Below are 16,383 nucleotides of genomic sequence, written 5' to 3' on the forward strand. Positions count from 1 at the left end.
CATTATCTGCGACACACAGAAGGAGAGACGGAGTGACAGTCCAGTTGACCCAAGCAATTACTGTACGTTTACTCAGATAGGAAAACCCTCAGCCCTCAGCTGCTAAAGTCTAAGACCTCCACTTTGTCTTGGGAGTGACCTGGGGGCCAACGGTGAAGAGACCCTTTCAGAGGTCATGACCCCTGAACCTGCACCTTCTCATCAGGTCATTCTTCAGCCTGAAGGAAAGCAGAGGCTAAGTGTACAGATACAGGCGCCTCATAATTGACACAAAATAAATGATTTGACTTCACTCTGATGATTACCTATACATGTGTTAACCTGAAGAGCCACAGCGTTACCTTTATTTGGCCTGCCTGGCCTTTTGACACTGACAAAAGCAACAGTTCATCAGGCATGCAAGCAGCGTTAAGAGTATATTAAGACTGCATTATCAGCTAAGCTAAATCAAAATGGAAATCGATTCCCTGCAGCATTTAAGAGGATTTTAAGCAGAGTGAGTGCTCAGCAGTAGAAGTGTCTGTGGTAAGCATTAGCCTCTAACAGCATTCAGAGAGGGTTAAGGTCTGGCAAATGGCCTCTACAAATAAGTACAAGCAGAATAAGTGTTGACCAACAACTCACTTTGTTGCACTTCATCATTATTGACACTTGGAAAAGGAAACAGGATGGAAAGATTTGTGTGGAGGGGGGATCTTTGAAGCCACTTTTAGTTATCTACTCTCAGTCATAAAGTGTCCTCTCTTCAGCTCTTATCACTGAAGAGACATCAGGAATAAGCAGGAGCTCATTCTTGGCATTCACTTGATCCAGGGGCATCCTGGGTACTACCCACACACACAAAGCCATGCACACAAACACATAAACAGCTACTCACTGTAACCCAGGATTTAATTTGATAAGGCACTGCCGAAGTTAGACGGCGGCACGTATTTCATTTTCAAACATCACATGGGATGAACAGAAACAGAGAGGCATTGTGGGTCTTGCTCGATAACAGAGGTGTCAGGAGTGCTCCTCCACGGCGAGGAAGACAAGAAGGCATCTTTCCAACTTGTTCTTTGCAGATACAAGCAGAAAGCGGATTGTTTGTCTGTGGACCAAAAATATATTTATATATATGTAAAATGGCAGGAAATCATGCTGCTTTGCTCTAAGTTTACTTGTACTTACATCTTAATTTGTTGTAAACAATATATTAAAAGTACTGCTTATACATTTTTAAGCCTGTTAAAAAGCTGTTTCTGTAAGATAAAGCAGCCTTTACTTTGATACGCATGTAACTGAAGACATTTTGGGAGGGTGAGGCAGTTTTTGTGAGCCGTATAAAAGGCGGAAGGGATCTTTGTGTGAAACTTGGCCTTAACACTCCAGGGGAAGAGGTCGACCGCTTTCCAAAGTCCACGACTGCTGTCAGGATCGTGTGTGATGGATTGAGGGGCGACTGTACCCTTTTTTTCATGTGCAAGTGCAAATTGCATTCTTATATACAGGTTATGGATGTGTGTTCTTGTGTGTATGTGCGTGAGTCGCCCCATCCAAAATGTAACAGGAGGATGTCGCAGTTCAAAGAAGCATCTTGACACCAAATGAAAAGGCAGAGAAAACCCAATACACCTCGGAGCTCCCTCTGTCTACGTCTATGTATCCATCTCTCCCTCTCTGTTAAAAGATGAGGCCTGGAGGTGTTGGATAAAACGTATAAAGCTTCAATCCGCACGCCTTAGTCTTTTCCTTTGAAATGCTTACACAGGCCTAAGCCGCTCCGCCTGTAGGTGCCAAGTATGACCCAGGGCGCGGTGTACGATTTTCCTATGATGCTCAATGCGCTGTTATATATGCGTGTGAATGCATATGCAAGTTCGTAGTGTGCGCTCATAATTTTTTTCCTTTGAGCTGACAAGAGAAAGGAGCTGTCAGAGCAGAACAGAAGCTGTCATGAGGTTGTAATGGGACACCCATGATGACAGCAGTTGTGGCTGACACATTGGGGGAAAAAGAAGCCAAAATGTTCCTGTAAGTCAGGGTTCAAATTCTCTCATGACAGTAAACATACAGGTGCGGAAGTGCCCGCGATTTACGCCCATGAATCGAGAAATAGGGAATAAATGTATCCTCCTAGGGATCAAAAGCCTCACACAAGTGTATACCTTAATATATGTTTGGTACAAGTTTTATGATTAAGATCTCAATTCAAAAAGTAGCACCCATTCTGCAAATAAAAAGCTTTTCAAACATAAGGCTAAATGCTAACGAATGCATGCAATCCATCCAATAATTATTGGGATATTTCAGTCTGCAACAAAGTGGTGGACATTAGATTCACAACTGCTAGTGTAGCTAAATATAAACTGTACACTAAATTACCATCACCATAAAAATCTGGAGTATACACAGCAATTTACCCGGAGAGCAGCTTGGTAGGAATACAACGCTGTGTATAATCAAAGGCTTTAAAATTAGACTGCTAGCATGGCCATCTATCGTGCTGTGGAAAGAAACTGAATGAACTATAGATGCATCAACACCAGCTTTAACCCTCGCTCATTGAACACATCTTCCGTAAAAAGTTGAATGCTGTTTGACAGACAGCAGGACACAACGAGACAACAGCGTGCATCGACACGTTCCCACACAGACTCAATTAACTGTCAGGATTACACCTTTCGCCAGCTTCTTCCCTGGCTGTCGCTGAGGGGGAAATGACCAAAAACCGACACCTCTGTGAACATGAAGTCTTTCTGCGGAGTCCTAAAACAACACTTGTAGAAAACTAGTAAAAACCCCAATTAAGCATGGGCAATTATGAGGTGGTGTGAGATTTCAGGAAACATGTTGATGGAAATGTTTTTAACTGCTTATAAAAGCTTGCTCATAAAACGTTACTAGTTTAATTTAGCTATTTTCTCTTTCGATTTTAAGGAATCTTCCGGGATTAGATATCTGCAGAATGAAACCTTTTTTAGTTTAGCCCTCGATTAAGCAACAGGACTCAAACGTTGAACAGATATTGTTCTGTTTGTGCCAGTAAACTCAATCCATTTAAGCCGTTTGACATTTCATCCTAATACCTGCATTCAGTCAGTGCCAATGCCAAGTCTTAATAGCTGAGAGGATGGTATCCCAATGCATTACAAACAGGACTATAACAAAGGGGGCAATGGGTTTGCCTTAGAAATGGCTAAGATATGAAGTTACAGTGCATAACGGAAATAATGACACAGTGCAGGGTTAAAGCAGAGGTTGCAGAGTGCAAACTGAGCATCCAAATATTTGAACTTTTGAACGATTGTATATTTGTAAAGAACAGGAAGTTTTGAGTTGTCATTGCTCCTATCCTCTATTCTTAGTCACTACTTGATTTAAAAATTGAATCAATAAAACTGGGTAAATGTTTAAATGTCTTAAAAAATGAAAGTCTTGAGGTACGTTTTTCCAAAAGGCATTATGTGATGATTAGGGTTAGGTGATACCAGTCGTATATTTGCACCATAAACATTAAGGCTTCAGGCAGCAGACAGTTGGCTTAGTTTAGAATAATGGCGCTTTTCCACTGCAGCACGTAGCTTTTTTTTGCTTTTCCACTAGGGGTAGTTCCGGCTCAGGGCTACTTTTTCACCTTTTTTATGGCCCTCCAAAATCGAGGTTCTTACCGGGCCAACAACCGGGCTGAATATGCTAAACTAGTGACGTCAACACTCTCAACTGCTGAATGGTCAGAGAGAATCGCTGGCAAGGGGGCTACAACTACAACAAGATGAACATATTTGACCGTGATTTAATTGTAATACACGTTTCAAAATGATGCCGAAGTAACAACATACTGATACCGGTCTGCAGACAAGACCGCAGGCGAAAAACCTTTTAAAATGCGTGTTTTCTGAATGGAGATCGGATCGATCAGGCTAAGCTAACGTTGTATATGCAAATCACAAATGTATTGTAGGTTATAAGTGGAACTATTTATTGGCCACCTGCTGAGACTTCCCAGTCTACATTTTGTTGTTTTAGAATATTCGTTTAAAAAAGTCAAGACATAAGTTTTGCTTTCAACGCAAATTAAATATTTCAGTACACCTTGGTGCCATCCACTCAGAAGAACAGTTACCAATTCCTATCTACTATGGTGCTCTTTGATGTGGCTAATCTGTTTGTTTTTTAAAGAAAACCAGACTGCACTGAGTTAAGGGGACTCCTCAGGCAGGTTGTTCGTCATTATCGAGACCCGGATAATGAACATTTAGCTTCCTCTGTCTTTCAGTCTAGACTGGAGAACAGATTGGACACCTGAGGGTAAAACCTGCTTTCTCAAAGGTCAATAATGCAGCTAAAGGACGAATCCTAACCATTGAGATCCTAAAACTGATTCAGAAACTGAGACTACACATGTTGTTGACACAGTTGAATGGCATCACATGACTTTGGTTCCCATGTGCACCACACAAGTAGATACAGTATATCAGTAAATAATCTGACCTCATGGCATGCAACCTACATGTGACTGGTATTTGAATGCTTGTATCTAAATTTGTCATTCACATGTGACTGTTGACATATCTTGACACCAAAGAAGAGCCAAAGCCAAAAGAGAAACCAAAATGAGACACGTAGTACATAATGACGACGTCTTTTGCTGTTGTTACTCTGCATCGCCTTCGGTTAATGTTCCTTTAGACACCCTAAAACAAATCGAAAATTAACCACAGTTGTGTGAATACTGCCGCAACAGACACCCAGTGGAGGGACGCTCCAACTGTCTCCTTCTCCTTCACTGTCACACATGTCATTCACTCAGGCTTGATACAGTATATATACACCCTCGGCCCCCGCCCCACTACCACTTAACATTCCTGCAGCCGGTCATCGCACATCATGACGCATGTAATGTCACACTCGTGAGCCGCCGGCGAGCTGCGATGCTCTCCCCTGTCTCCTCGGTGAGTGAGACAAAGGGGAGTACTGTGTCGTCTGAGTGAGAGGGAATGAAAAAGAAAAGGGACGCGGAGAGGTGTGTCGGGTTACAATCAAATACGACCCCTCCACCACCCAAAACCTGTTTGAGTTTGAGTGGTGAAATCATTGTCCTGCAGCATGTAAACGAGAGATAACCCTGCCTGTGTGTGAGACAGGGGAGGGTAAAGGGTGAGGAGGGGGGAGAGGGTCATCTAATGGCGCGTTTCCACTATAGCGCGGAGCACGGTTTAAGAGGGCTGTGACGTCAGCGGCCCGTCTTTGGTTGCGTTTCCACTTGGCCTAGTACCGGCCGGCGGGTCCTAATTCACAGTTTTTCTGGCCTCATAAAATCGCGGGTCTAGGGCCAGAGACAACGAGGCTGAGTCGGGCTGAGTATGCTAAACTAGAGAGAGCATCGCTGGCAAGGGGGCTACAACTACAACAAGATGGACATATTTGACCGTGATTTAATTGTAATACACGTTTCAAAATGATGCCGAAGTAACAACATACTGATACCGGTTAGTAAAAACCATGAATTAATGCTTTGTCAAGTCTGGAGACAGACGGCAGGCGAAAAACCTTTTAAAATGCGTGTTTTCTAAATGGAGATTGGCTAAGCTAACGCAGTATATGCTCCGACCGTCCACACTCACAACAACGGCCTATACAGACATAAATAAAGCAGCGACTGTATTCACCATGACACAGGCAGTCTGTGGTTTGTACTTGTTTAACTTTTGTCTAGTTTCTGAACATATATGAGGAGCTGTGAGCTCTGAGTGCTAACAGCTAACGGCTGTGTTGTTTTTCTGGGGTTCTCATTGAAGATCACGTCACGGCTCCGCCTACACTGCGTTACTATAGATACTACCCCAGTTCCTAAACTGTAATGGAAATGTGCCATAAAGTGAGCCAGTCCTAACGAGGCCTAGCCATACCGAGCGAGGCCGAGCGAGGCCGTGTAGTGTAAACGCGCCATAAGTGGCAACCTGGATCAAGGCCTTTATCACTGAGCACACACATACTATGAAAATCTTAAATGTAAAAAGATTGCCAAAAAAATTGATTATACATTGCAATGAAGGAACAAACGCCCCCCAGGACATCCCCCCACTTCTACCCGTTGTCCTTGTTCAACCCAAAACATAGGTGTTTGCAAACAAACAAGCACACACACTTGCATGCTGGGAATACCATTCCTAGCTCACTTTCAATTTACAGGAACCACCATGATGCTTAGAGAGATTTCCTGCTGGAAATAAAACAATTATCTTGCAGAACATGGATTAAGAGTGTGTGGAGAAAGTGGGGAGAAAGTGGCTCAAGTACTAATCGTGGAGACATTTTGGAGATTCAAACAATGCCATACAAGCAGTAATAGGAGTGTATCCGTCCCGGGTGTAGAGAATAAAAAAATGAATTTCTTCTAGCCTCTTCTGAGTCAAACAAAGTCATTGGTTCCCACGAGGTAAAGAGAGCAGTTTGCACCCAACTATCCCACAATGACTGCCGGCATTACCACACAGACTTGGATCCTCAAACATCCCTCCTCTCTCTACCCTGTAATTGAGTGATCAGACATCAGTGGAGTCGAAACAGTGACCAGTCCTGATCCCCTGGTATTTACACTTCAAACTGTTGTCTCCAGCCTGGAGGCACACATGCACACACAGACCCAAAATATTAAAACCCAGGGGGGATGTACAAGATTAAGCATGAATGTGATTCCTTTCTCGCTCATTGAACACACAAACAGAGACATGGATACATGCTGTTGCACCTGCAAATGTGCGCTACTTCTTCTGCCTCAGGACAAAGGGGTATAGCGTAAGTGCACCCTAAAAAACGTACTGGGAACAAGAGGAGCACAAAAGGGAAGACAGGCATGCGGAGAGATAGCGAGAAGGACAGTAATCTAATAAGTTTCTGTAACCACTCAGGACAGATTTAGCTGAGAAAAAACCACGTGGCAGGATGGCTACATTCTCCAGGCACATGGTCAAGCACCTCATTCTTTAAGAAGTGCAAACAGGGACACAAAGACAAACGGATAAGTCTTAAGGAAAGAAAATAGGTGAGGGGAAAGAAAAGGGAGATAAGAGGTGCAGGGAGGACTCAGAGGGGAATGTGGTGAGGGGCGCAGTTTGAAGCCAGGAGTGTGCGATATCTTAGGAATTAATGGGATCCCCCAATATCAGTTACTGTGAGTGCCAAGCCTGGGAATGGCAGCATATCTCACACACAGGAAAACATATGAGCTGCTGCGGACAGAACTGAAGCACACATACATCCACTTAAACAGCCATTATAGTTTTTCCACTTTTTCTGTATTTATATGGACTTTATCAGCTGAGAGATATTGATATCCATCTCTTAGTTACGAATGTGCTCCCCACTGCTGTGACTCCACCCTCTTTCTACCCCATCTATCAGGATGGGAGGTCATAAGTCATGTGTAGAAGAGGACAGGGTCATTGGACACTGAGTGTGTGTGTAAAAATGTCATGTTCTGCTTTGATCCCATAGGTGAGAGGTCACGCGTCGTCACCGTCTGCGCATCTCCGCCACACCTGCGCTCAAGTGAGGAGTCACGTTTCTTTTCGGCAAAACAAACACAAGATAGTTACCTGGGAAAAGACGGGAAACTGGGAAAGTCTGACAGGAAGATGTTTGTCCCTTGACTCACACAAGGAGTCTTTCTCAATATGCGTTCTTGTGGCCTCTGTTATGCAATGTTTCATGGGCAAATAAGGATTTGAAACCAAAACAGTGCCAAGGACAAGAGATGGAGGCCGATATGTTTGCTGAATCAGATGATAATGTGGTAAAAAAAGCCACACAATTCATGGAGGGCAATTCATCACAAATACTACAGTGTATTGCACAAAAGTAACTATGCCTTGCGAAAATCTTATAAAACTAAAGTTATTTAAATTCCTAAAGGGATTGGATGGGCTAAGACTTGTGACCACCTGGTGACAATGGGAAAACGAATTAAATAATGTTTGTAAAAAGAATAACTGTGACTCATAATAAACAGAACATTACACTCTTTTCTTCATAAATGATTAAACTATTGTTTTCACTGGAATGTTTTTCAGTGGAAGGTCAGCAGCGGATTGTTTTCGATCTAAGCCTGGTTTTAAAAAAAATAAGCACAAAGCTCAAGCTCTTGTGTCACAGTAGAAATCTAATTATGTATATTAGGGGAAGAAGGAGTGAAAGTAAGAAGGGAAAGTGTGTGTTGGAGGGGGTGGGCGGATGAGAACAGAAATGTTAAAAAGCTGAGCTATGCAACTACTCAAACGGGATTAGGAGCCAAACCAAAAGGCATGGAAGCCCAGCAACAGCCCCATGGGGGAAAAGAGGGGGGAGGCTGGTGTGTGTATGTGTGTGTGCGTGTAGCTGCATGTCGTCTTGCACAGGGAGGGTAATGAAAAAGATCAGAGCCGGGGTGGAAAAAGACGATTTAGCATCAATCATTCCTAATCATTTAAGTTACAATCTGCTACTCTGCATCACTGAACGATATAACACACTCCACCTGTAGCCAGTTTGTGCAAGCTTTAACCTATGCTGTACAAACCCCACCTATCAGGTATGTGTTTCCTGGAAAAACTCCATTGGGGTTTTGTCTTTTGCATGTCAGGAAGTACTGTAGGAGTTTGGTTTGAGCAAATAGAAATATGCAGTGGCTTAATGAACGAATAAATGAAATCACTAATTATCTACATAGCTGTTAGCCATGGCTTATTCACAACACAAGCTTGGCCAAATGCTGGTAAATCTTGGCTTCAGATGCCGGGTCTGTCTGTCAGATCTGGCAATCAACCAGCCGGTTTGAGACTTTAATTGTGTGGTAACTAGTGGAACAAATTGTTAAAATGGGGTTTCCTGTGTACCACTGCGGGCTTCCTTTGATTTGGGAGAAATCCCAGACCTGTCACAGACTGGATAGGGCTCAATGGTGTAGTGAAGTTTACCAGTTACAGTACAGAAAGCCAAAATAAAAGGTGCATTACACTGAAAAACGTACAACTGCCTCTGTGACAGTTAGATATTGGCGGACAGTCCTCTTTTAGAAAACCCCAAATGTTTTAAGTGACATTTGACACACACTTTAGTAGCATACTAAAGGACTTTCAGTGATTGATAAAATTAAGTTTTTGACATGGACTAGCTTGCTAAATAATCAAACAATCAAGCTAAATTCCCCTTTTGTTCAGCTTAATATGAAAAATCTGATTTGTGTTTCTGTTATTTTCTTGTAGTGAGACCACATTTAGCATTTCCTCCTCTGCCCTTCTTCCTTTACACTCTTCCATGGACCAAGTCTGTCGTAGCGATGCGTTTTTACCATATATGCGCTTCACATATGCGGAGGACTCACTGATATGACTCAAGGCCTGTCAGTCTTGTAAGACAGCGTCCATAAAATGAAAGCGGATAGCTGTGGTTAGTTTTTCTGGTTTGACCTCGGGGTTTTGCCACACACACACACACACACACACACACACACACACACACACACACACACACACACACACACACACACACACACACACACACACACACACACACACACACACACACACACACACACACACACACACAACACACACACACACACACACACACACACACACACACACACACACACACACACACACACACACACACACACACCCACACACACACACACACACACACACACACACACACACACACACACACGGGGGGGGAACGAGGGCAGATAATGTTGTGGCTAGCAGAGTGTGTAAAGTGAGTGTATCTTGGGAGAGTTATCAGGGCATTCTTTTGTTTCAGCAGAGGGCTAGAGAAACATTCTCAGGCCTCCTGTTCACCGCAAAAAAAGCACCTGTGCACTTCTTGAACTGCTTTAACAAAGAGTCTTGATAAGGGGCACACAAAGAGGAAAAAAAGTCCTCTACAGCGAAGATAAAATCAACAATCACTGCGATACATCAAAAGCCCTTTGTTTAAGTGATCAGGAATGACAATTAAGGTTATAAGTAGACAAGGGATAATGTCCTCTGATCAATCTCATCACTTATGGATAAGGACGGCAATGTTAAAGACTCTATTCTAGACTTATAGACGTATCATTTGGAGCCAGTCTGACACTAGGGCCACCGTCGGCTCCTGGAAACTCCAACTGGATTCAGCCAATGACAGAGAAAAGGTCAAAACAATAAACACAAAATAAAACTAATTTCTAGAAAAGACAATGTAAAAAAAACCTATGGAGCAGGGGAGAGGTTGAATTCTAGAGACACAATCAGAGTCTTGTCTCTTGTTAAGGTGCTATTAGCTCACCAATCCCCTCAGGCCTTCCTCTCCCAAGAGGCCAGGGTTGAAAGGTCAAGACAATTTGTGGTAATGGCTATCCAACACTTGACATCTCTGTGAGCTACCAAATACAAAAAAGGGTGGGGGTTTATGGAGTATGTGCATCTGTTCAATTGTGCATGCACACGTGTTTATCTTGATTTGTGTAGGCACATGGGTACAACTAATGTTGAGGTCCAGCCCCCATTGGGACCATCATGAGGTCACTGTTGTCAGGGATATGGCAAGAGCTGTCAGCTGTTATTGAATGCAGTGGCAGTGAATGAGGGCTGTTGCTATTGTGGTCAGTGGCTAACACCTCAGATACTCCGCAGGTCGTCTATAGGGCCATAAAGCACTTAGAAAAGGACAGTCTGTCTTTTGTTCAAGACAAAGAAAAGGCACAAGTCCTTTAGGAAAAACACCATTCTGAGAAAAAAGAGCAGGGGGGAAAGACCTTCACTGCCCAATGGACTTTGCTGTGTAACATCACAGGTTTAAGTCCAGCTAAATAACTACTATATTATCCTAACAATGTCTTGGTCACTGCCCCAAAGAGAGGGAAATTCCCCTGTGATAAATGAACAAAGAAAGTTATTCAAGTTGACCCAAATAATACTAAACTTACAGGCCAAAATGTCTGAGAATTATTTCTAGAAACTACAAAATGATTAGATTGAAAGATAAGGAATGTGGGTTAGCCCTGGTGCATTCTGGTCCATAGCAGCTCATTTGTATTCCTTCAGTATGTTTGATATGCTGGTTTTTCTTTAACTTGAGAGATGATAGAGTGTCATGGATAGAGGGTGAGCTGAAGAGATCTAGCTGTGTTGGGCTGTTTGCCAATTCCAGGGCTTAATGTGCTTAAGAAGATCATCCAATAGCTGTCAATAGGTGACAGGCGATTTATCATGCGTCTTCAACTGCCTGAATGAAGGTTTCCTGCAAAGTGAGTGTGTGTGTTTGTCTGCAGCAGTAACCCTGCCATTTTAGGTGTGAATGTCAAGTGTTTGCATTTGTCTAATCTTTAACTTCAAAGATCAAAGTCTTCTGCCTCTATGGTGGAAAAAAAGCAACTTAGGGCACATTCTTTCTTCATGAACTTGAACACACAATCCTTGACATATGAACCCATGTTACAGAAAGCTCCCCCAAAAACAAAACTGAATCAAATACTTCTCCTACGTTCAAAATAGAGGTAATTGTAAGAAACTTAAAAAGTATGCAAAGCAATGAAAGTTTTTCTAGTAAAATGAAATGCTGGAAAACATCTTGCCACAAGATGTTGATAAAGCTCCCTGCAGCGCCTGCAGCCCAGGCCAAAAACCTTAAGCCACTTCAAAGAGAGCAGTGCGTTAAGGTAGGGAAATCAGGTGTGTGCATATGCTTACACTATATGCATGTGTGTGTTCCAACCTGTGGCAGAAACCCACATATCTTCAACAACAAAGCAGCTTGGCTATCAGGGTGCCCTACTTAAAGCACATTTTTATTACCTAAACCAACCACTTGCACACAATACATTTATCACCCTAATGGTTCAAAAGCAGCACAACCGGATCCTGCATAGAGCCTGCAGCAAACACTCACTGCACATACAGTCAACACTACCGCCGAAACCTGCCCCTCTTCAACTGAAGATTATATATTGACTCTGCACACGTGGTGACTCAAATGTCAGTCTTTAACACACTTTATCACCATGCAACACATGTAACTGCCATTAAAAGGGAGATCTTCCTCACAGAAAAAACAGCATGAATTTTTACCTGACACGGAGATGGTCATTGGGGCTTCCAGGGTCCTGTCATTGTCCAGGTCTCGGCTCAACCTCAGATCCCCAGTGTCAGCGTTCAGCAGCAGCAGATTGAGCTCGTTCCCAGATTCAAACTTATACCGCAGTTTATCCGATACATCCGGGTCATGTGCTGGAACCTTTCCTATTATTCCTGATGGAAAACTGTTAGATTTGTTGGTGATGTAGTTGTTGAAAATAATCTCAAAGTTATGTAGCACTGGCTCATTGTCATTCATGTCTTTAAGGCGGATGTGCACAGTGGCCCGACTCACTAGTGGTGCTGAGGTGGCCTGGACCACGATGACATACTCCGTTTTAGTCTCATAATCCAGGTCTATGAGTGCGGTGAGGTCACCGTTAAAAATGTCTAGCTGGAAAACTTCTGGATTATTCCCTTCTACAATCTGGTACATGATCTGAGCATTTGTGCCCTCGTCAGGGTCGGTGGCAGAGATCCGGGCCACAACGGACCCCACCGGGCTGTTCTCCTCCACGTCAATAAACAGCTCATCCTTTTCAAACACTGGAGCATTGTCATTAATGTCTTGGACAACCACATGAATAGGAACAGCTGCTTTTAGCTGTGGAACCCCCCTATCTACAGCATAGGCCTTCAGATTGTAAACAGGAACATTCTCTCGGTCCAGTTTGCGAGAAGTTCTGATGATACCAGAGGAAGATTCTATGAAGAAATCCCCATCTCCGTCATCGCCATCCTGAAATGTATAGCTCAATCTGCCATTTGGGCCAGAATCTCTATCTGAAGCAGAAATCTGGAGAACGCTGGTGCGGACAGGTGCATCTTCTAATACAGTCCCCTGATATCTGTCCCTTAGAAACTGAGGAGTATTATCATTGGCATCGGCGATGATAATCTCCACATAGGTGGTATCAGATTTCTGGGGGATGCCATTGTCTCTGGCAATGATTGCTAACGTGTAGGAGGCCTGGTCTTCATAATCAAGCTCCATTTGTGTTGTGATGGCCCCTGTATCCGGGTCAATTTTAAACTGAGGAACATTATCCTCCATCACGTACGTGATGCGAGCATTTTCTCCTGTGTCCTCATCCGTCGCACTGATCACTACCACAGTAGAGCCCACAGGTTTTTCTTCACTGAGCATCACCTGGTAGTTGGCACTTTGGAAGACGGGACGGTGTGTGTTGGCGTCCGTCACATTGAGGAACACTTGAGTGGTGTCGTACTGTGTTCCATCACTGGCAGTGACTGTCAGGACATACTGGCGTTCCTGCTTGTAGTCCAAGGGGAGGGCTAAAGTGATGAGACCGCCACCACTCTGGCTTGTGATGGCAAAGCGGTTCCTGGTGTTGCCACTGGAGATCTGATAGGTAACCACACTATTGACATCCCTATCTACAGCCGTCACTGTTAGTACACTGGTCCCAACAACAGCATCTTCATTAATCTTTAATGAGTACACCTTCTCTGTAAATGTGGGTATGTTGTCATTCACATCGAGCACTGTGATGCTGACGCTGGCTGATGAAGACATAACAGGTATCCCATGATCTCTTGCCTCTACGCCAAAGGTGTAAAAGTCAGTGGTCTCCCTGTCAAGTTCTTCACTCACTGTAATCCAGCCGGTGCTGTTGTTGATTGTGAACGGAAAACCAGGCGTGGTGTCAGTTAACCGGTATTCCAAACGGGCGTTTTCTCCAGCGTCACCATCAATTGCTTGGATGTGGATCACAGAGTATCCAATGGCCACATTTTCCAACACAGTAGCCTGGAAAGGTGTGCTGACGAACATGGGGACATTGTCGTTCACGTCCACCACTTGAACCACCACCATCCCTGTGCCATTTATCAAAGGAGGCCTGCCACCATCCTGTGCCTTAATCCGCAAATTATACTCTCGAATCATCTCATAGTCCAGAGGATTGATGATATCAATTACACCTGTGGGGGAGTGAATGTAGAACTGTCCCCTAACATTGCCACTGATTATGCTGTATTGAACTTTGGCATTGTTGCCTTCATCTTTGTCTGTAGCTTCAACCTTGATGATGTTGGTGTTGACTGCCACATTCTCTGGGATCTGTACAACATATCTCTTTTCAGTGAACTGTGGGTAATTGTCATTCTCATCCTCCACAGTGATATTGACAGTAGCAGTGGCACTGCGGGGGCCTTTTTCTTTGCCCTGGTCGTTGGCCTCAACAATCAGCTGGTACCGGGCCCGGGTCTCCCTATCAGGCCGCTCTTTGATCTTCACCACGCCGTTCCGGGGGTCGATTTCAAATACAGAATTAACTCCATCACCGTTAACAATTTTATAAATCATGTTAGCGTTGGATGGAGCATCCCCATCAGTGGCACGGATTGTTATCACTTCAAACCCTACTTCTACATTCTCCCGGATGCTAACACGGTATTCATTTTGCTCAAAAACCGGGCTGTGGTCATTAGTGTCACTCACAGTGACAGTGAGGTAAGAAGTGGCAGATCTTTGGGGAGAGCCATAATCAGTTACAATGACTTTGAAAACATGGGTGTCTTTCACTTCTCTGTCTAGTGACTGTACAGTTGTTATGCTCCCTGTCTGAGAGTCAATTTCTAAAAAGTCATTGGACCTGCTGTCAAACAAGGCTTCCATGCTGTACTCCAGCCTGCCTGCCTCTCCATCATCCGGGTCAGTGGCTTTCAGGGTGATCACCCGCGTGCCCGCAGGCTCATTCTCGGGCAATGACACCTGATAGTTGGGGAGCTGGAACTTGGGAGGCGCGTTAGCCTGTCGCTTACCCCTGCGGATCAACGTGCCGGACTTTCTCTGGTCGGTTTCTGAGAGGGATCCATGTTGCTTGGGCACTTTTACAAGCGTCAAACTCAGCTGCACAGAGAGCCTGCCGCCTGGAGAGCTCTGCAGTGCGCAGTGCAAACTCAACTCCGGCTGTCCTCTGTGTTCAATACATAGGTCACTGGCCAGGAACAAATCCCCTCGTCTGAACACTGCACTAAAGTCTTTGCCAACACACAATGTGTCCAAAAAGGCGATGTTGCGCGTAAAAGCAGGCAAAAGTTCTGTTACATTCAATAGCAATTTACCTGCGGACAAGCAGGAAGTTGCCTCCAGTTTTGAAAGGTGTTTAATGTGAATGTCTGGCTTACCTGACGCTTTCTTTCTCTTGTATTTAATAAAACAGTCCTGGCCGTGGACAAACACATTAAACTGTGTCAGAATAACGTCCCCAGATGTCAAGGAACCTGTTCTGAAATAAACAGGCGCTGGGTTCCTCGGTGTGTGCGCACACTCAACTTTGTGGGACAGACGGATGACTCCATCGTGTCTCCCAACTTGGAAAAAGCTCTGGATGAATTTGGGTGATAAAGTCCTATCAAGTTTTGACGTCCACCCAGGTCCAAGCGACAGGTTTGCTAACAGGGTCCCAGGCTGTAAAGTATCCGAAAGGTGTATTTCCAAACATCCCGAAAGCTGCACGTTGAACAGGACACAAACCCAAATCCAAAACATCGGTAGCTCCATGCTTATGAACCTGTCAAATCCCATTCAACTTCATCGAAACTCCTCCGCTAACGCATTAACTTTCCCTCTCCCAACACCGCGCTTTACTTTTATCTCTCATTGTGAAGTTTTAACGTAGAAAAAGACGCTTGGTATCCATAGTATCAGCGTATCCACGGCGCGCAGCAGCTGCGTTAACCCACACTGAGTTTAAAATGAGTACAAAATGGCTCCGTGGCTCTCCTCCGCCTCCTCCTCCTCCTCTCCTCCTCGGAGACTTATTACCATAAACCTGCTGTGTCCCCCCTCTGGGACGCTTTCACAGGGGGGCTTCTTTTTTTTATCATGGAGATTTAGGAAGTGGCCCTGACCGGGTGACCAATGCGCACAAGTGCATTGTTATTGTAATAGGGTGAGAGTTGGGTAAAATTCCTAATGCGTGTTTGAGTGTCTCTGCCTCTTCAACTTTTGTGTGTTGAAGTAGTTGTAAGCACTGAAGGTACATATGAAAGACATGAAAAGTGGTTTAACTAAGACTTCAAGGTCACAATATTAGAAAAATGTAACACAATAAACTGCAACTTCTCGGTAAATGCAATTCATAAAGGTGCATGGTTTGACTTATATCATACTTTAAATAACTGTTTTCAGCCAACCACACAGATGTAACAGCTTAATAAACCAAATTATCAGTTGATTATTGTTTCTGATAATCCATAAATAACTGTTTTCTTCACGTTTACATTGTAAAACAGTAATTATTAAAGCAAAATCTGTTTCTCTTAGGAATAAAAG

General features: G+C 43.9%; 1 protein-coding gene across 6 annotated transcripts in view; it reads right to left on the minus strand.

Moving 5' to 3' along the window:
- Positions 1 to 15,832, minus strand: part of celsr1a (cadherin EGF LAG seven-pass G-type receptor 1a) — an 81,298-nt gene extending 65,466 nt beyond the window's left edge. For all 6 annotated transcript variants that reach the window (XM_034131429.1, XM_034131428.1, XM_034131426.1 and 3 more), the window contains exon 1: positions 12,075 to 15,832. In XM_034131429.1, the coding sequence (XP_033987320.1) occupies positions 12,075 to 15,633 (3,559 nt within the window). In that variant the 5' untranslated portion in view covers positions 15,634 to 15,832. The remainder of the gene's footprint in view (positions 1 to 12,074) is intronic.
- Between the last annotated feature and the right edge of the window lie 551 nt (positions 15,833 to 16,383).

The sequence above is a fragment of the Trematomus bernacchii genome, unplaced genomic scaffold, assembly GCF_902827165.1.
Source record: "Trematomus bernacchii unplaced genomic scaffold, fTreBer1.1, whole genome shotgun sequence".
Classification (NCBI taxonomy): Eukaryota; Metazoa; Chordata; class Actinopteri; order Perciformes; family Nototheniidae; genus Trematomus; species Trematomus bernacchii.